This window comes from Polypterus senegalus, chromosome 4 (assembly GCF_016835505.1).
Source record: "Polypterus senegalus isolate Bchr_013 chromosome 4, ASM1683550v1, whole genome shotgun sequence".
In the NCBI taxonomy this organism is placed as follows: domain Eukaryota; kingdom Metazoa; phylum Chordata; class Cladistia; order Polypteriformes; family Polypteridae; genus Polypterus; species Polypterus senegalus.
In genome coordinates this window covers 190,170,004-190,192,290 of record NC_053157.1, presented here as the reverse complement: position 1 = coordinate 190,192,290, position 22,287 = coordinate 190,170,004, and the positions used below count along the sequence as shown (strand labels likewise).

Here is a 22,287-nt window from a genome sequence, read left to right as displayed (position 1 = left end):
TAAGCCTAAACATGTTTTCCCAATAGCCAAGAACAACAACCAGGAAAACTTGGGTTGCTGCTGGAAGACATGTTGATAAGGCTAGAAGGGTTTATTTACCTTGGGGTCTCGTGTAGAGCCCAGTGCAGTGATGGGGACACTGTTTGTAAAAATGATGCTGCCCTTTGAAATGAGATGTAAAACCAAGGTCCAAACTCTCTTTGGCCATAAAGGATCCATGGGCATCCTTTAAAGGAGTAGGGTGTTCCCTGAAGTCCTGGCTAAATTGCAAATCACAGTCCTGTTCATTCTGGCCCCGTAATCATCCCCCGTCTCTGATCATCCATTCACCACCTAATAACTAATGTGTGGTGAGCTTGCAGGAGCAAAAATCATTGCCATTCGCATTATCCAGGTGGATGCTCCACAGTGGTGGTGTTTGAAGTGGCTTCCCATTGTCTAAGTAATTTGATTTGAGTAGTTAGAAAGTGCTGTATAAGTGCAATTTACTATTGTTATAATCATCATGCACTAAAGCCTAGTTTAATTTAATTAGAGCAGAATTAATCCCACGGTGGTATGAATTTGGAATAATGATAAATGTACAAAACGTTAAGGCTAGCTGTATCCTAATCCTTAAACCCCTTGACTTGTGCATCCTGTAACTGATGTTCACTGTTCAAAGGGTACTTATTAATGCTTTAAACATGACAGTAAGGTAGTCACCTTTGTGGAATTATACTTGGGCAATGTACATACAGAAATGGTTAGACGTTAAATCAGTCTTTGCCCATTATTAATCATAAACCTTTGCACCATTGGTAAGTTTTGTAAAAAAACACATATGGCTTTTGCTAATAAACATCTATATACTGATAAACCTTGAAAGTTACAATGCAGTTTAGTATAACTATCTTTAAATGATAGGTAATTGTTTAGGCATATATGCTCATTGTATATGTAAGCAATGATTTATTCATTTAATATCCACCAGTTCAAAATATAGTGCATTGTCTTACTTTTTTAATTTTGCCTGTTATCTGTTAGCAACTAGACTATGTTTTGTTCTTATTTAGTTTGTTATGTTTCTCCGGTGGTCTGTAAAATGTCTCAGTTTAGGTGGTTTGTTTGCTTTGTGCTGAGTCTATGCAAACCTATTAGAACCTCAGGAAGGTTGTGGATGCATGGCAGTCACTTAGTGGTCACCGGATGTGTAATCATGAATATGACAAGCCTGTTCTGTAATTTTTATTTCTCTGTATGCCCTTTGAAACGCTGGCATTAATTGTTTGGCTTTGTTTTTTTTCCTTCCTTACTGTTTATGTAAAACTGAGTACATTTTTTTGAAAATAAAATCCTTCACAGCAATGTGATTCATTCATGTACAAAGTGAGCTGGTCATCCTTTACTCTGTCATTAATCTGTATAAGAAACAAACAGAAAATTGCTCCAGGTTGCTCAACCAGGTTAAACACAGTCATTAATTTCTCATTTTATTAATTGAAATACTGTAAGCCCTAGTTTATAAATGAAGCAAATTTCAATGTAAAATGTTGCACTGTAACAGCCTTTATGTATTTTCTTCTCATTGATATTTATTTGACATATTATTTGCAGAGCAAATTAAGAAAAAATGTGTAAAATGAGTTTGACTGTTTATCAGGAAACTAGCAAGTTAATAATATAGAACAAACTTTTTAAGCAAACCACACCAAATGTTGGTTCTAGTTAGTTTCGTGGGTAGATTTTGGATGGGTATTGGGGAAATGGTGGTGGAATGCAGCTGGTGGACAATAGTGTCCCGAGACGTACTTCAACACTTGATGCCTGTTGAATGCAGTCAAGGAATGATATACAGGACTAAACCTGCTTTGTCTTTTTTTCTCTTTACAGTTCAACAATGCAGTACAGGTGACCTGAATATATGCATTATTTTTGTTATATCTCATTATTTTAGACAATGTTTGTTAAGCAACTGACTAAGACACAGCCCATGTGTAAAACTGAAGATTGGTTGAAGTAACTTAAATGAGCATTACCAACATTAAAAAAGGCTCTTTAAAAAGTGTTCTATTATGACAACAAGAGGGAAATCCCACCAATGCGGTTGTCTTCCTTTTTCAGTAAAGAGAATGGAATATATCTATTGCATATTATAGATGCTTAAAAGTGCTAGCATATAACAGCAATTAGTTGAGGATCTCGGGTGCAAGAGGGATGATGCCTTAAATTGCATAAAAGTAAGGAATTTCTACAACTGTAGATCCAAGAGAAGAACAGAGCATGGAGGTAGGAAATTCTGTCCCAAAATGGGACACATTTAAGGAGCTAAATGCTGTTTGTTTTACTACTAAAAATTCATACATGCAAGTACTGTAGGTTGATCCTGAAAGGGATGTACTAAAATTGCAAAATGCTTCAATAGCATGTCTAGAGAAAACCAATGTTGAAATTTAGTATGAGAAAAACACTGTTTTTTACATTAGAGTGTCATTTTTTGGCATTGAAGTAAGTAAATATTTGTAATACATTCTAATTATATAAGTAGTGTCATTCGATCTGACTCTCTTAATGTATGTTTTTTAAGACATGTGAAGAAAACCCATACAGATATGGAGACAACATGTTAATCCAGAAGTTGTGGTTTTAAACATCAAATACTAGAAAGACAGCTCAAAAAGAATAAATAAAGTTTCCTTGCACGGCTGTCAGGACAGCAGTAACCAGATACCTGATGTACAGTGGGTCACAATGTTAAAGAAGGTAAATTGCTGTATATTCCTAGGAGCATAAAAACGTCCCTGTCAAACATTTCAAACTATTTGTATTAGAACAATAAGCACAATGAGGAAGTAGAGTTCTGAAGTCTTAAACATTATAAGCATCACGATGTCAACTGGCCTCGGATAACTTCTATTGAAGTAAGTGGCAGTTTGAGCACTAACTTATCAAGCATATCCATGTGAAAGCATCTTTAGCTGAATGTAATTATTAGTGATTAGCTGTAGTTAGGATAATGGATGGGGTTGGATAATGGATGGATGGATAGCTGTTCATTTGGTACAGTATGAATGTGTAGTATAAAAGCATAACAAAAGTATGGCTGGGGAGAAGGAACAGAGCACTGTGGTTGCAAAGTCTGCCAAGAGCTGCTGAATCATTTAGCTAGCCTTTAAACAGCTATTTGAAAACAGTAAACACTGCCGCTTGATCTTATTTATTTTCTACATAAAAGCCAAATATTTAGCCGTGAAAATTTTCAGGTATAACATTAGTTACCTTGTGTTACCATACAATGAAAGCGAAAAGAGGGTACATTTCCTTAATTTTTCTTCTGGGCCTAAAAGCACATTGAAAATACTTTGAAAAACATCTGGCCTCAAGGAAGGAGGTCATAGCCAATGTTTTCTATTATTTGTTCTGTTTGGAAGCCACAGACCAGTTCAGTTCTTTGGAAAGTGTTATTTTAGCTTTTTCATGTTATTAGCCATTTTCTCATATACTAGTTGGTCAATTGGTTATTATGAGTAACGTTTATGTTAAACATGGAGATTATGCATGTCAGACTCTTGTAGTCAGGTAATGCAGTCTTATGTAATTTTTACAATTAACAGCCTTTCATTTGATTACCACATTTAAATATACCATATTTTACTGTTATCATGCATAATATGGATTGTTATAGTGCTTCTTATACCAGATTGGTTCAGTTCCTAAAATTACAAAAATATTAAAGAAAAACTCTCCATCATTCAGTGAATGCAAGGATGCAGCAACCATTATTAGTATGTACTACAATTAAACATCTTTTAATGTTTCAGCTGCAGACAAACCAAACATTATTTTTAGCACCTTTCTGTGCTTATAACCAATCCAAAGTGTTTTACAAGTGCACTGCTCTTTTAAGAATATTGACACTTGCAAAAACAAATATTCAGGTAATTTAGTTTATTTTTACAATTGGAGCAATTGCATGTTAAATGAATGGCATAGAGTTACACAAGGAGACAATGCACAAGCCGTTTGCTTTGTGACAGCTGCACTTTGACCTTGGAAACAGTAAATGGAGGGTCACAAATCAAGTTGAATTTTGGTCAGAATCACATAGTGTCTTAATCTTGATGGTTTTTCTTGTTATGTGGATGTATTGCAACATTTTCAGTTTGTTGTCCAATTATACAATTATGATAATAATTAATTTCTAGTGGGTCATATGCAATGAACATAACTACATTTCATCTGGTTATTTCTGAATTTTAGGGAGCTAATTATGGTTTTGCACATCTTGTTTCAATGTCTGAATTATTATTATTTTTTTAACCAACTCTATACCAGTGTTCCGAAAATATTGGAGTACTAGCTTTTTATAATATTAGTAGTAGTTATAAAATGAGTATCATACTCCTGCATGATTGTGTGACTGCATGTAGATGTGTTACTTTGGACAGCACAATAATGCTTGAGAAAATGAGTAAAACTCCATATGACAATTGCCTTGTGATAATACAGTGGCCGATGGAAGTTATATTTTCCACTTTGACATTTGCTAAAGCCTGCCAATAAACGAAGAGGGTGGGGTTAACTACCTTTGTTTGCTGATTCAGTTGTCATTTCATTTTTCAAGATTTTAGAACATTGAAGCTTTGTTTCATCAGTTGATGATTGAAAATTTACAATTAAGAACAGCATTTACCTTGTACTTTTTATGAATATTAATATGTGAAATTCATGAAATTGTCTTGTTGAATCAAGTTTGCTTCTGCTTTGGCTTGACAGTCCTTTTTATATTAAAGTTTATAAGGCACCCAGTGTAACACATTAGTTAAGTTTTTGGACTTCAAACCCATAGGTTGTGGGTTCAGTTCCTGCTACTGACACTGTGTGACCCTCAGCAAGTCACTTAACATGCATGTGCTCCAGTTGGGGAAAAAAACAAAGGAAAAGTAACCACTTATATCTCAAATGCTATCAGATACCTTGGTAAAGGTGTCAGTCAAATAATAAGTAGTAATAATAATAAGGCATATTGCTATTTATTTTTCCAAACAAGTTTTTAAAAGCTCCTGACCTGAAAACCTGATTTGCTAGGTAGATTTTTATTATGTTGGCATTACTAATATATCAAATAAATAAATGACAAACATATGAATAGGACGATGCATAGCATGTTTTAACAGTGCGTTTCTTTAGCAGTTGTGAATATTATAAAGATACAAATGACACGACTGATCACTGTAATTTTTTAAGTTTCAATAAAGCACATTAAAGCTGTTTAACATTTGACATAGTGGATGTGATTTTATTCTGACGTGTGCCGCTTTATTTGGAGATGAAAAATAATTTGGGTTAATATTTTGCCCAAATCCTATCTAGTGATACATTTAAACCCTTTTTTACAGAGATACTTTTTTGTGGTGTTTTAATTTCTAAGAAAGTTAATTTCCCCTTTTTAAATGTTCTAAGCTATGAAGAAATTAAATCATTTTTATTTTTTGTGTATGTAGCCTGATATTACATAACTATACAACATGTAAAAAAACTAGTTAGAAGTCAAATAAATGTGATTTTGTATGCATAGCTTTCCTTGTATTGTCACAAGTTGGTCTCCTGTGTTCCTTATTGGCAGTCACTGAAAAACAGCAGAAGAGAGACCAAGAGGTTAACAAACTATTAATGTGACACTTCAGGTTGCACAGTGCAATTTTATAAGCTACAGCTGTGTATGGTATTCAGTTATCTGCCACTGGTGGTTATTTATGCCTTGTAGTGTTACTTATTTAAACTGATACAGTGTATGTGTGCAGTTTGTGGAGAGTAGCCAAGGCAAATTTAAAAAGAGTTTTGATCACTGCCAAAATGCATACTTGTCCTCCTAATCTAAGTTTACAAATTGCTTCATTGGTTTTCTTAACTAATTTGTGATGTAGAAACTTCTGGCTCTAGAACAAAATAATGAAAAACTTGGTGTTATGAAATTTAATGCATGCATGCACAAGCACATGGTGCATTTAACGCACCAGCTAAAGTATGAGTAAGTGTATTGGTAAACAGTTGTTCCTTGCAATTATGTCTGCTCCTTGGAAAAGTATTTTAGTAAACTTGTTCATGCTGACAAGCATTCAGATGAATTGAAAGAGACTTGTGCCACTGTAGAGCTGTCCAGAGTCCATTAGCTTATTTAAAGCTAAACTGTTGTACTTTACTGCTTTAATGTGGAAGGGAATCGCAAAGTGTAGTATTATAATATAGAGAGTTTATTAGCACTTTGTCACCCAGACAGCACTTTTGAGAGCATCCTTCACTGTTAGTGATTTTTTTTTCTATCTAAAATCTGTAATGTACAGAAAAGTGTTTATTCCAGAGAATTGTTCAAGTTATCTAGAAATATGGTGATACAACACAAAATGTGCTGTGTGTATGAACTTTTATCTTCTTTCATTTACCTACTCAAGTCCTAGCGTAAACAAAATAAATGCACATGTGTAGAGTTGTTCTCATTTCTTGATCTTGAGTTGATCAAATGGTTATTGATTGGGGCAGTGAGTGAAGTGAAGAGCTAAACAGAGTTCATGTTCAGAGTTTATTTTTTGCACAGGCCATAGTTTTATCTGACAATTCAAAGACACTTTATCTGGATTGTTTAGCACATGTGTGTAAGTAGATTTGTGCCATGCATAAACTGCAATTCTTCTCCCTTTATCTTGCAATGTTGATATGAGAAAAGAAAATAACTTGAAGGCCTCAATAAATTGACAGTTGTCACTTAAAAATAATTTTAAATGCTATTGATTGAGGCCACCAAGGGCAAAAACATTAATTGGTGCTTATAGGGACACACAATCATTGAAAAATACATTTACTTCTTACCCATTTGCTACCTCGTAAATGTACACACATAAACATACACTTCAAAATGTGTTGTGAAGGACAAAACACTTGGAATATTAGATTGGAGTAAAATAGCTCTTACCTCGACTTTTAATGGTGGTTATCTTTGCATATGCAAGTATCTGTAGAAAAAAAATGTTTTAATCTGGCAATCTCTAGCTTCAAATGGCAATGTAGGTTAATTCTGTTACTTGATTGGTTGCTCTTCATATGTTTCTAGGAGGATTGTTTTGGAGGGAAGGCATTTTAAAGGCTGTGTTGTATTTCTGAATTTCTATCCCAGCGTTAAAACATACAGGTAGGAAAATTGCTAGCAGCAGGATATATGGGCTGCCATTTAACATTATGTAATAACCTAAAATAATTATATTGTTTGAGTACTTCTGGCACAAGCTAAAATATCTTGATATATTTATATGAATCCCTGCTAAATCTAATAACTATAACAAAAAAATGTGCACTTCCTAGTTGCGGTGTAAATTACAGTGACTTTAAATTACTGATTATAATGTCTTTTAGATTCTGCTCCTTCCTTGGCATTTTATCCATGTACAAGCAAAACTGCCCTTGCAAGTGTCAAGGGGCCTAATGCATAACACTGTGCATAGAATTCACACTAAAACATGGCATACGGACAAAAGTGAAAATTTGTGTATACACAAAAAAATTCAGATGCACAAAACCATGCGTAAACCAACTTCCGCTACTTAAATCCCAGTTAGTGTGAAAAGTAACACTCTTGCACACGCCTGCTGCCCTTCCCTGACTCCTCCCAGAGTTTTGCATATTTTGATATGCAAATCAATATAAATAGCCCTTTACATTCAGTGTTTGGTCACAAGACAATGGAAAAAGCATGTGAAAAAAAGAATGGCAGTGAATGCGAAGTTCAGGGGAGGAAAGACGTACTATTTGTTGGCTTAAGCAGTTGTATAAACAACAAAAGGAAGTTGATCAAGTGATACAGAATGCGGAGAAACTCGTAAGTTCAAGTTCAGAAAGTCGCACATTGCCAGAAATAAAAAAGTGATTAGATATATTGCCCACCATCTGAGTGTCATACGGAAGTGTATTAGGGTAGAGAAAAAAAAAAAAATAGGGACACAGTGGGGGAAAAAAAAAAGTCAATGTACACTTAAATCTTGTAGTTTATTTTGTCATTAAAGTAGAATGTCGTAAACTTAATCTTAAAATCAGTGTTTAATTTACTAGTTTCTTAGATCCCATCGTAGCTAAAGTAGCACATTAAATGCTTCATATTGTATGAGTTCTTCTATATTCTCTATGTGTGTGAATCCGTATGTACTTCTTAAACAGGCTTTCTCTTGTGCTGGCAGGACACAGAATACGTTACATTCAGATATTACAGCTCTCTAAACAATTCAAATACTAAGATGTATAATGATATCATGTTCATGGGAAATGATTAAAGGATTATTTAACAAGGTGGCATGGTGGCACAATGGTAGCGATGAGTTGGAGATTGTTCCTGGCTCTCAAGATGCTTCCTGGGATGTGCGTGACCCATGATGTAATAATTTATTGCAGCAATACTGTCTCTGTCCATCCAGGGTCGCGCCATTTCCAGCAAGCATAAAGCGCGAGGCAGGAACGATCCCTGAATAGTAACTCATTGCTACTACAGCACCACTGTGCCCACACGTTTAATTACTAACAGTGTACATTATGTAAATTAAGTTAAACTTTTATCTGTATAATATACATACTTTAATACATTAAATCTTAAAAATGATATAAAGAGCTTCAAGAAGATGGCTTTTAGAAATCTAAGGCGACTTAGAAGCCAGTCGTCGTCGTCATCTGTAAATACAAGCTCTCTTCTATTGAATTGAATTCCTTTATTGTTATTGTATGGTACAATGAGATTCAGCATACAAATCCTCCATAAGCTTGTTTTCATTTAAAATGGTACAATAACAATAATAATAATAATGCGGTAAAAAGCAATGAAAAATATATAATATGAAAGCATAGGTGGTTCAGGTTGTGCAATATTACAACTGTAATGTAAGTTTACAGTGAGGTAATTGTACTTATAAGTACCAACAGTTCTACCGGGAGCACTTGATGGACTGATTGAGTACATTTTTATTTCTTTGGATGAAACTGTTTCTGAACCGTGAGATCCCAACAGGAAAGGCTCTGAAGCTTTTCCTGAATAGGAGAAGTTCAAATAGACTGTGACTATGGCTGAGGCAGCGTGTGCTAGAAATTGCATCCTGATAATTCTCTTCGCTCTTGACACAATCTGCCTTTGAGCTTTCCGATCAGCTGCTATACAGCTGGGATTCCACCCTTGGATACAGTGGGTTAAATTACTCTTAGTGGTAAACTGAGGGTAACAACACTAAAGCAGCTATTGTGTTTGGAATAGTTTAGCCATTCCATGGACCATTATATTGTTACAGGTTGATTACAATCGGATGCCTTAAACTAATTAACGATATGCAGTTAATTTCAGTGTATTTGATAAAGCCGTGTCAGGGATACGAATCTAAAAAATAAAGGGAAACCACACAGAAACAGTAGCACTGCTTTGGTGCTGCCAGTTTGTAAAACCGACCCAAAAACTTAAGTACGCAATGGTTTGAGCTGGCGTGAGAATGTGTGTGGCTTTACGGCAAGTTTAGTTTTTATACATCGCAATGTGAGAGTAAAAACAGGCGTACACAACTTTTTTGTGTGTACGCATCATTTATATGTGAGGACCAAGGAATGTGGCAGTATCCTGTAAGAACAATTAAATAGAAGCAGTCTGGGATCAGTGTGTAACATTTGTGTGCTTACACTGTTTTCTTGTAAATTGCTTCCAATAAGTGGGACTAAACAACTTTGTAATCATTTAAAACCATAGAAAACAGGAGTCTCATAAGTTTGAACTACTTCTTCTGTTTACATTTTGTATACAAATGAGTGTAACTGATGTACAGTATATTTGTTTTAGATGTTGGTGTCATTTAAGTATGACACTTGTTCCAGGAATGATTTGCAGAGTTCCTCTAGTAGAGTTCTTCAGTTAAGTAAATAAACATTAGTAAGAATGAAATAACCCTTAGGAGGAAGTCCTCCTTTTCTCACTAATAGAGAATTAGCATGAGTTTGTGTACTATATAGATAGACATCTATGTAGCTATCAATATCATAACTGTATTATCTGTATCTAATTCAGATTCATATGTGTGTGTGTGTGATAGATATGAGTCAAGTAAAATTTTCTCCCTGTGGTCTGACTAAAGAGATTTCATACAGTTTTTAAGATTTTAAAGTTCAATGCTGATGTTTTGTGAATCTGTTCTACAAATTACACTGGTTAGAATGGGGCACAATGCATATTAAGTTTAGGTGCAATTTTCATGATGTGAGTATAACATGAGCTACAGAAAAAAACATTTCTGTTTTGTGAGCCCAGGTCTGTATGGGGAAAAAAGAAAAGTTACTATACAGCATACATTTACAAAGGCACAACTGCAAAGAAAATTTAATGTCTTAAACACTTTTTAGCTTGGCTTGTAACAAAAATGACTGTACAAACTGGAAACATTTAATAGTGAAATTAACTCTAGTGATTTCAAATGGTTAAACCTAGAAAAACTGAAATTGTCAGTTTTAGGCAGAATCTGTCAGTCTTCTTTGTTTTAGTATCAGAAAGCAACACAACATAGAACACCAGGACAGAGAGACACATACTCTTTCAGAAAAATTGGTTTCAAGTACAGAAAATTTTCAAAAAATTTTGTTTGTCACAATATTCGTTCTTATAGCTGGTTCATATTGTTGTTGGATATTTATAAGTTGTATATGGTTTGACTTCTGTCCATTGCAAAAGTGGAGATCTTTCCTTTTCAAGTGCACATTGCCTGGGTGAGCCCCAATATACAGTTACTTTTTTTTTGGGTTTTGACTTGGATTTATAAACCTCAGAGTCAATGAAAGGTGGCTCATGAAGGATGAATCTGACTTCAAGTAGAAGTTAATTTTGGATTCCTTCTGCTTACAAACAGACAATATCTAAAAGAAACTATAGAAACCCTGTTCCTAAATGTCACACAGTGTGCGACTGTAGGAATTTTGTACAGAAATGTATTGAAATTGTTTATAAAATGTTACTAGGGCTGTGTGATAAAATTATAAAGATAATTAGCATGAAATGAACAGAAGACATGGTCAATACAATGTCAGTAGAAGTCATTCCATCCATGTTTTGACAAACAACACGAAAACCCAATTATAATCGGAATAGCATCATGCCAGACCAATCGTGTGGCTGGAATAAAGTTATAGCCATGTCGGGTTAGGTTGATGCACACACTACTGAGCGTAGGAGTAGCAGCTGGCAGCAGTACAATTGCAGTAATGAACAGCAATGTATCAGGAGTGGGACAGAGATAAAAGAGAAAATGATGATAGAAAATGTTAACGAAAACTTGGGGCAAAAAAAATCTGTGTTACCGAAGAATACATCCCAATGGACCCAGCCCAAAGCTGAAAAGATGGACATTGTTGAAAAGAAGGGGTCAAGGAATTCAGTAGTGTGGAGATATTTTGGCTATTTAAATTCCAAGAAGAAACAGAGTAGCGTAAACTGCAAAAATCGTCAAAAGCATGTTCTCATAAAGACAGGTAATACCACTAATGTTTTGTACAATCTGAATTAGTGGATTCCTTTAGAGGACGTACAATGCATGATTTTACAGTCCCAGACCCCAAGCAAGCGCTGGTGCTCACCGTAAACCAACAGACCATAGTGTCTACTTTTCTTAAGTGCTGTAAATTATGACCAAAAAAAAATGAAGAGACACAGTGATATAATAAATGCAATAGCTTACTTTATTGCAGAAGACATTATGCCAGTAAGCACAGTTGAAAATGTCAGATTTAAGTGGCTAATTAAAGTAATTAACCCTTATTACCAACTCCCTGGCTATAAACATTTCTCTCAGATGGCACTTCCCCAGCTATACAATAAATATAGAGAGAAAGTTGAAAAGGAACTGCAAAGTGTGCCATACTTCGTTACAACATCAGATTTGTGGTCAAATCACACATCTGAATCATATGTGAGCCTTCTTCCCACTTCATTGACCAAGATTGGGATTTGAAAAGCAAATGCCTCCAAAATGCCTACTTTCCTGAAGACTGCACAGGCAAAATCATTGTTTTAGGACTGACAGAAGCACGTTCATCCTGGGAACTGAGTGAAGACAAACAAGTCTGCATCACAACAGAAAATGGGATGAATATAGTGAAGGCCACATCACTAAACAACTGGACACAGCTGAAGTTCTTTGGGTATCTACTTCACTCAGCTATTGGTAAGTTGCTGAGCAGAATACAAATATAATTTTTTTCCTTGGAGCATAAGCTGACCACAATTGAGTGAATATGTCAATTTTTTAAGTTGTTCTTCGGGTACATTTGAAAGCTGCTTGAATCAGTACTGAGGATATATACATAATGTTTTTGTGTGTTTATTTGTGAGATTGTTTCCCAACAATTTAAAACAGTTTGAATCTACCGTATTTACTCGTGTAACGCACCCTTGTGTAAGCCATGCACCCTAATTTTTACAAAGAAAATCGCAAAATGTTTTTGCCGTGTACGACGCGTGTTGTGATTGTATAGGAAGCGTTGAGAGAGAGTGTGTGTGTGTGTGCGTGTGTGCGCGGAGAGAGAGTGCAAGTGCGTGAGCGACAGAGAGAGAGAAAGCGAGCATGACCGAGCCCAAGCAGAAGAAGTAAATATTACAGAATTACATTTCCTCGTTTATGATGCGCACCTGATTTTCTAATGCAAATTTTCGGGAAAAAATATGCGCGTGGTACACGCATAAATATGGTATATAAAGGAAAGGATACAATATAGAGGTAGGTTGTTTTTGAGATTTTATTTTGTATTATTTATTCATTTGGATCTACCCAAATAATTTACTTTGTAATCTCCTATAAAACTTGAAAGCTTTAAGATTTTAGGGTTGTACAATTAAAATTTTATTTTATTTTAAATTGACCAACAAATTTAGTGTGTTCTGTAAGACTTGAAAGCTTCTGACTGGTCAGAATTGAGACTTTATTTTGTTTTACCTATTTTATTTATTTGGAATTGACTGAAGAATTTAGTTGTGCATTTTATTTGTGTTGTCCTGTAACACTTGAAGCTTTTGACTGGTCAGAATAAAGAATTAAGATTTGATTTTATTATATATGCCAATTTTATTTTTTTAAATACAGTTGTGTAATGCTCTATAGTACATTTGTCATGTTCAACTTCTGACAGAAAATAAATAATATTTAAACCAAAATTAACTTTGATATCCTCACATTTCTCTTGGGAGTAAAAAGGGAACCTTTTAGCTTGTTATATATATATATATATATATATATATATCGACTGATATGAAAAAAATTATAGTGAGTATTTGTTTTCCATACCATCCAGCCCTACATTTTACACACTGCTTTGTGGTTTTTACTTTGCTCTGGGTGGTAATAGAGGCAGGCCAGTGCTAATCTGTCTTTTGTATAAATTAAATCGTCAACAACACCATGAATTTATTTTTTGTATAAAACAAAAAAAATCGCACCAGGCGTGCCGCAATGGGGTTTAACAAACCCTGTTTTTTTTTTTTGCCAGCCCCCCAGCCTCAACTCCCTAAGAAGACAAGAAAAAAAAACTCACCAAAAAAAAAAAAAACCCTTGTAGGGGAAAGAAAATGGAAGAAATCTTTGGAAAGGCTATTCATAGAGAGACATTTTCCAGGTAGGTTGGGCATGCAGTGGTTGTTTTTTTAAAAAAAATACTGAATACAATACATAAAACAGAACCCAAGTAATCCTTTTCACAGAACTAGATGGCCAATTCACCATTGCTGCCTCAGAAATACAATACATTAGTACAATAGTAATAGTACAAATTACGAAGCAAAGCAGTTTTGTAATGTGTGCTTTAAATGACATGCTAGTGTCAAAGATAACTGGTAGATTTTGGGCTGATTCAGTAAAACTAACAGTGATTCCAACTGAGTTAAACAGTGTCAAAATATTGTGATCAGCATCATTCCCTCCAATAATTAACATTTCTGTTTTGTCTGTGTTCAAAGAGAAGTAGTTCACACCAATCCACCCATTTCCTTAATTCACTAACACATCTAATTAAGGACAACATCTGAGAAAAGTTATTGGGCCTAAAAGAAAGGTATAACTGAATGTTATCCAATGTGCAAGTGAAAATTAACATTGTTTTCTAATGATAAATCTCAGTGGAAGCATGTAAAGTGAAAAAGTCAAGGTCCCATTACTAAGCCCTGTGGGACACCATGTCTCACTTCTTTGTATAATAATGGAGTACAGTCAACATATTTCTGTATGTACTAGAATTGATTTGATTAATAAAAACTAAACCAGGCAAGGTCATTGCCTGTGAGCACTATGTCATTTTCCAGCCTGTGTAGTAAAACAGAATAGTTGGTGGTGTTGAATGCAATGCTTAAGTCTAAGCACATAATTACAGTGAAGTTTCCTTTATAATTGGATTTCAGGATGGCATTTACAATATGCGTTAGGGCTGTTTCTGTACTGTGACTAGTGTTGAAGTTTAAGACTGTAATTTCTCAAAGTTGTGATGTGTAAGGTGTGACAGCAGCCATTTAGTGACTACTTTTTCAAGAGAGAAAGGGTAACAGTCACAAATGAAAGTTTACATATTTCATAAAGTGAATTATTCTATGTACTCAATGTCGTGTTCAAGTGATCCGGTATTTATTTAAGAAAGGTATTTATCGAAAGTAGTTTAGAAATTAAATGATATAAAAACAACTGAAAATACAGAAAAGTGGCAAAATTAAAAATGCTAGAGAACAAAAATGCAGAGTAAAACACAAGAAACGTAAGAGCACAGCTTTTCATAAGATTAGATGAAAAGTAGTATTCTAACACAATGTAAACTCTGTGACAGTTTTTTGTATCAGTGCAGCTATAATTTTAGGAGAATAGAGGATTAAAAGCCTGCACAGTCCCAGAATGATTTCTTTTAAGGAAGTGCTGATCTTGTTATGTTTTTCTGAGTGTTAGTATTTAAACTTATTTCAATTACAGGCCTAGGTGATTGCCTATTGATGTAACATGTCTGTGTTGATGGTAGTAAAATCTTTTAGGCTGGCAGTGTACCCATTGGTGAATGAATGGTTTGAAGAACATGACAATGGTAAAACCCATATAATGAAGCATGGTTTAAAAACAACAAAAAACAAACTGCAGAGCTGAAAAATGTACTGTATATAGTACTTGCATGTTAAAAATATTCATGTTATAGCATCATCAGATAAGGAATATTTTTACAGCTATTTAATGAAATAATGTTACTAATAAGTGTTGAAACAGAAGTGAAATAAAAATGTTCATGGCTGATGTCTTTATGCTCAATTAAAATAAACACTAATTTCAGGCTTCCACCAGCATAATTACTACCATCTACTCTCCCACAAATTACCCACTTTGAAAATGAATCACAGATTTCACACTGGTGCTGGTTGAGGATTTGTCCTATACCAGCGATAATTAATAAAGTTGAGAAATGAACAAATCGTAGAAAGTGTAATCTTCATTCATAAATGGGGCTACACACTACTTAAAACAAGGCAAAATGAGTAATAAAGTTCTGGAAATGTTTTGTTTATATTACGTGAATAAATAAGGCATAACTAAGTATATAAAAGTGATTTCAAATGGAAATTGCAGTTTGAAGTTAGACATAGCCTAAGGACACATTATGTTAGTAGTATAGAATTATCTGTAAAAATGCCAGTCCTCATGTAGTTCTTCCATGGAAACACAGAAACCGGCTGTTTTACCGATAGTAAAGTAAGAACCAGTCACCACTGTAAAATGGTGTGCCAGGGATATAAGGCAAGATCATGTGTGGTTTTTATTTTAATTCAGAATGTGAATCACGTTTATTTGCCAGTATTGAATTATTAATTATTATTATTACTTTAATGTACGGGAATTTGTCTTGGTTGATTTGGAGCTGCTTATAACAGAACATAAAGTTACATATAAATAACATAAGTTAAAAAGAAAAACTTCAAACAAAGTTGCAGAATAGTACAATTATAAGGAAATGTGAAAAGGTGATGTGAAAGTGTGAGTGTATGGTGTGTATTCACGTGCACACACATCCACGTACATACACCATAAACACACACCTTCATACAGTATTTGCAAAGTACATGAATATACAAAGAAAACAGGCTTAATTACTTGTTTGAGAGGGTTAAGGCTTTGGGGAAAGAAATTGTTGCGATATCGGTTAGTTTTAGTTTTAATTGGCCTGAAGCATTTACCAGAGAGGAGTTTTTGGAGTAAATGATGAGCTGTATGAGGTGAGTCTGTGGTGATTCGTTTGACATGGTTATTGTCATGAGATGTATACAGGTCTGCCACAGATGGAAGAGCACAGCCAATTATATTCTCAGCAAACTTCACAACATGCTGTACTTTAGGTTTGGAGTGTGCCATTGCTGAACCAAACCAGACTGCAATGGCAAAATTAATTACACTTTCAATTATGGCTTTGTAAAATTGAACTAGAATTGGTTGGGAAATATTTAATTTCTTTAGTTTACATAAGAAATACAATCGCTGCTGTGCCTTTGTAGTGATGTAAGTGGTGTTAATGTCCCAGCTGAGAGTGTTACATTTAAAGGATTCCACCATATTGACTACAGAATCATTTAATGTAACTGCTGTTTGTAAAAGTCAATGATTATTTCCACTGTTTTGGTATTGAGCATTAGATTGTTGGAATCACACCAAGACACGATATGAGACACCTCTACTTTATAAAGTGTTTTGTTGGCATTAGTAATTAGACCAATAAAGATAGTGTCATCAGCAAACCTCATGATTTTAACTAAAGGAACGGTGGACCTGCTGTCATTGGTGTACAAAAAATAAATGTATGGGAGAAAGTACACAGCCTTGAGGGGTACCTGTACTAGTACAGATACAGTCTGATTGGTGGGAGCCCACACAAAGTTATTGTTTCCAGTTTATCAGAAAACTCTAAATCCATTTACAAGTGGAAGGATTTGGATCAGTCTGTAGAAGTTTAGTTAAGAACAGCGCCTAGATAATGATGTTAAAAGCTGAACTGAAGTCAACAAACAGTATTCTGTATAAGTTCCTTTATACTAATATTTTAATTGTAGTATAATAGGAGTTACATTTTGCTAGAGTTCAGTTTATTACTAGTCCTTAGTATATGAATGTCTTTTCATGCAGTAAATCCCTCACCTTCCAGCACTTTTTTGCCATGGAATAGGGTGCTGATTGGTTATTTAAAGATTTAGCATATATAACCAGAAAGAGCCCAAGGAAATTCATCCTGTGAGAGTATTTATGGGCATAATCCTAACATGGATTTAGTTGTTTCAATAAAGAATGAATAAGAGTTTTCAAAATGTATTTTGTGATGACTGAAAGATTGGCAATACAGATGACTTATCTGCTCTTTATTAAAAAAAAAAAAAAAAGTTGAGGTTGGTCTTTTAAATATTTTCTGATTTTTACCGTCAAGTACAGAAAACAGCCTGAATGCAAGGCTACATATGTAGCCTTATGGTGGCTTCCCATCTGGTCAAAGCACCTTTAAACAATCCTCTGTCCACAACCTCCCTTTCATTGTTTAACTAGTTTTCAGGTTTGCTTCCCTTTTTCATTAAAGAACTTATTTTCAGGCAACCTCTAAGATCATCCTTCCTTATTTTTAATATTGTCTCTTTTTGACTTAGTTTGCTTTTGGTTAGAATGAAAAGCTTTAGCTTCTTTAATTATCCCTCTTAATGCATCCTTGATGTGTTGTGGAATTTGCCCTTTGTATTCCTAAAAAACTTCAGACGTCCTTTATATAACTAGACTTTATTCACTGTAGTGTGAATTACAATATTTGATGTAAAATAATATATTTAAAAAGAAAATAAATGCTGTAAATCTTTTTAGACATTTGGTAAGAGAACATACATGTTCAGGTAACTGGCTGTTGGTCATTTTTTTTTTCTTCCAAAAAAAAAAGTTAAAAAAATTAATAAAAGAAAAGCTTATTTTGGCTGCAGAGATTTGACGGCCGTCAAAATGTTGCTTATTGCTAATTGATTCTTTTCAAGTTACAATCCCATTTCACTTACAAGGGATCCCTAAAGCAGTAGCTAAATGAAATACTTTTTTTTTTTAGTTTATTTTTAAAAATTGTATTATTTCTATTCTATACAGTTACATCAGTTGAATGGAACAGTAGGCTCTGCAGTAAGTGTATATATATATTCACTTTTCATGCATGAACATAAACAAATTACATATTCAAACGTAACAGACTTAAATTTACACTGTGTCTTGCAAATTAGTACGGCCAAGTTGAATCCTGACTACAACAAAGTTGTGCAGTAATTTGGACAAATGCATACATCCCAGTAACAATTAATTAACAGTTTGAAAAGTTATTTAATAACATTTAGGTTAAGAAGCAACATGAGTATATGACATATTTAGTTTTATTAGCTATATTACATTTTATTTGTAATATGTTCAAAGTTATATAGTTACATAACTAACAAATGTATTTTTGTATGAAAATAACGTTAGAGTAAATTTAGATTTTATTTACTTCTTTCTTTGAATACCAAATGTACATAGTTATATGACTAATAAACGTATTTTTGTGTGAAAATATCATTTTCATGTGTCCATGTGGCCCTGGGGTGAAAAATACAATACAATACAATACAATACAATACAGTTTATTTTTGTATAGCCCAAAATCACACAGGAAGTGCCGCAATGGGCTTTAACAGGCTCTGCCTTTTGACAGCCCCCCAGCCTTGACTCTCTGAGAAGACAAGGAAAAACTCCCAATAAAAACCTTGTAGGAAAAAAAAAAAACTTGCCCACCTCTGGATTAAGGTTATATAGACATAACAATTTAGACCATTCTTTTTTTTTCTGTTCAGCATTTTAATATCCATTACATTGCTTTAGATCCATACCTCTTTACTAACTCCAGTAATTTACTTTGTCAAATATCTGAAATTTACAGATTTATATTTGCAGCTGTGCATTTAGGAAACAATAGCTGCTTAAAACAATTAGTGGAAAATGTAATATTTTATGAAAAAGGCTGTGTATACTTTAAACATCAGTTTTTATTGAATTATTTTTAAGGCATTTCACATAGGTACCTGTAACTAGGCATGTACTGATTAAGTGAAAATCTGCCTCAGCGAAAATTTGTCCTATATTGGGGCTAGCCTTAACTGAATTATGTCATCCATTAACATACCTGTAATTGCAGACTAAATCTCAATTGCTTCCATACTATTCAAATTTATGCTTTATATGTGTTACATGCTTTCATAAGGTTTTAGTTTTTGTACTGATGGATGCTCGATTGTCCTCAAAAACACTGTGCTTATTTTTTTGCAGTGGACATACAGACCTCTCTGTTTCTGCTGCCAATCAGTGCTTTCTTTATTCCCCATTATAAACGCATGTTGATCTTTGGTCACTCATCTGCACAGCTTACTTCCCATGGTCATAATAGAACTAACATTTTATCATCTTGTTTATGGGAGAGCTCGGCCCTACCCAACTTGTTGTGGATGTCATAGTGTAGTCCATCAGAGGTTAATCTTTGAAAACTGCAGTTTTTTGTTCACGTGTGACAGGATACTAGTTCACAGCAAGTGAGTTCCTGACATGCTTATCTGCTTTCAGATTATTTAAAAACAAGAAGCAAACAAGGATATTTACTACACAAGCATCACACTGTCAGGGTTTCTGTCACTTTTGGTGAATAAATAAAGCCATTATTATACACTTCCCCCAGTCTATTCAAACGTAAGAACAGTGAAAGGGAATTATCTGCCATCTCATGTCAGTTGTTAAATCAAAGTACTGATTGTGTGTGGTCTTTAATGGTGCCATGGCACTATTTGAAATAGTTAGAAATAGTCTAAACAAATTAATGCCTTCCTTCTAAATGATTTTTTGACTTCACTCGCTCAATGAATTGGGTGCCACTTTAATCCAAATTTGTAGTGCATCCTATAAAAGCAGTAAGTCCTATTGTCTTGATCTTACTAGCTTGAGCTTTGTATTCATATTTGTTACATCACTAGCATATAGTATATAGTGTATATAAGTACAAGAAATACAACGATCCCCGCGAGAGGTGCAATGGAGTGTGTACGTACGCCTGATGAGCCTAAATAAGTTTTTAATATTATTATTGTTGTTATATGTTTACAAGTTTCATTTGTTTATGACATTCCTTCAAAGATTACTTTTTTGTGTTTTTCATCAGTTTGTGTTACAGCTTCTTGTTTTTTCTGTGTGGACAATGCATGTTTTTTCTATAACATTATAGGTCTTTTAAAGTACCTAGGTTATCCTCCCTCATTTCAGTGACATATATCCTAGATTAATTGGTGGCAGCAGATAAGCCAGAAATGAGGCAATGTGGTTATCTGCATAAATATGCCCATGATAAACTGAAACTTTTCACAATTAACCAACCTTGAACAAAGCTGTTCATAAAACATATCTGAACAAAATATTGTACATTTGATGTTATCTTTGAACGTCAGATGAGTAATAAGAAAAATAATGTGATAAGGCTTTAGTCTTCAAATATTGCTCTTTTGTAGTCCAAAATGCAGGTAGTGCTCCTCAAATGCTAAAAATTTACAATTGGATGTAAAATTTACAACTAGATGTAGATATGGCATACATTTTAAAAATTGTTTTAAATTGATTTTCTTTAGCAGTTTCATTTACAAAGATAGCTGTTTAACTTGGACTGAAGAACATGGAGTACAGTTGATTTTGCTGTGGTACATTTTATATTCTTGTAGAAAAAAATACTTGTTCAGATTAATGTTTAGTGCTATCTCTAAATTTAAACAGGACTTTCTGATATTTAAGTTTGCATTGAGCGTACCCTTTCCCTTAAAAGGATTCAAAGTTAAGGCATTTTTGGGTTTCAAGTATTTATAAAGTTAAACTGTTCACAATGTTTAGAAGCAAATTTCTTCCCATAACAGTAACAGACCAGTATGTGTTTGGCAAAGTATAACATTTTTGTCATCTTTCTGTCTACAGGCCCTCTCCATGAGCACTGAGTTTCAACACTACAGTTTCAGGATGCCTAACATTGGGTTCCAGAATCTGCCACTTAATATCTACATTGTTGTTTTTGGGACAGCAATATTTGTCTTCATCCTCAGTTTACTTTTCTGCTGTTATCTCATTAGGTAATAAGAAAATGGATTTATGAGCTTGTTTGTGCTTGTATGTGTATGTTTGTATGTATTTAGATACATCCACTTTGCATACTGTATATATGTTCTGTTATGCAGTTTGTTATATCATAGTATCATAATGCTAAGGGAATTGTTTAATTCATGTTGTTCTTATTGAGTAGTAAAGATCTTCTTTGTTGGCCATGGCTGTTGAGCATGGTAGAGAAAGTAGCGTTCAATAAGAATGTGTTCAAATTTTTAGATAAGAACGCATCACTCAACCAAAACTAATTTGTTAATGTTCAGCTAATTTTCCTACAAAAATTGATGGGTACAATTTCAAGATTCCCAAGAATGCTGCTTTTTTATCTTTTGCATGTAATAAGAGACAAAGCAAAAGTGCTAATGATAAAAATGTGCAAAATAAGAGGATAACACATTGTTTTGCTTTTGTTGGTGTACTGTGCTCTATGATGTGCAATATCCTCTTAGGTTTATTCTCACATTGCTGCACTTAGCATATTAGGCATGCAATAACTATTCAGTGGTATTGATAATGAATAATGAAGATTATAGTTTCCAGTGAAATTTGTTATCAATTTGTTAGTTCATTGACCAAGAGTTAATCACATTTTCAGTTACAGTACAAATAGTGCAGGGACAAAAAACAAAAAAAACTCATGTATGGAGTCTTCACATCTGGCAAGATCCATAATAATGAACTTACGTCGTGCAGGAGCACAACCTTGATACTAAAGCACCTGAAAGTAAAACACTTCAGAGTAATGGTGATCTCTCCATCATGTGCACTTGAGATAATCCAGCAGCACTCTCGTTGAAATTTTCTTCTTTCTTCTGACTGTTCAAAATCCTCATCCATTAAATAGTCTCAAACTCATCAACAATAAGCAAAACTACTTTACAAACTAGTTATTTTGATGATAGAAATGACCAGTATTTGATATTTTACTATAAAAAGAATGAATGAATAAATAAATACAACATTCAGTTCAAATCTACAGGTAAACGTACCTTGCAATCGAGCCGACAAAATCAAACAGTTCACTCTAGGCAACTTTTGTCAATGCGTAACAATGGTTTTCAGGCGTCTA

The 22,287-nt window shown here is 34.1% G+C and overlaps 1 protein-coding gene across 3 annotated transcripts in view; it reads left to right on the top strand.

Annotated features, from left to right (window-relative positions):
* Positions 1-22,287, top strand: part of rnf24 (ring finger protein 24) — a 65,121-nt gene that overhangs the window by 2,248 nt on the left and 40,586 nt on the right. For 2 of the 3 annotated variants that reach the window (XM_039751816.1, XM_039751817.1), the window contains exon 2: positions 21,036-21,187. In XM_039751816.1, the coding sequence (XP_039607750.1) occupies positions 21,045-21,187 (143 nt within the window). In that variant the 5' untranslated portion in view covers positions 21,036-21,044. Of the gene's footprint in view, positions 1-13,049; positions 13,645-21,035; positions 21,188-22,287 lie in introns of those variants that run through there. The other variant, XM_039751815.1, reaches the window with a different exon arrangement.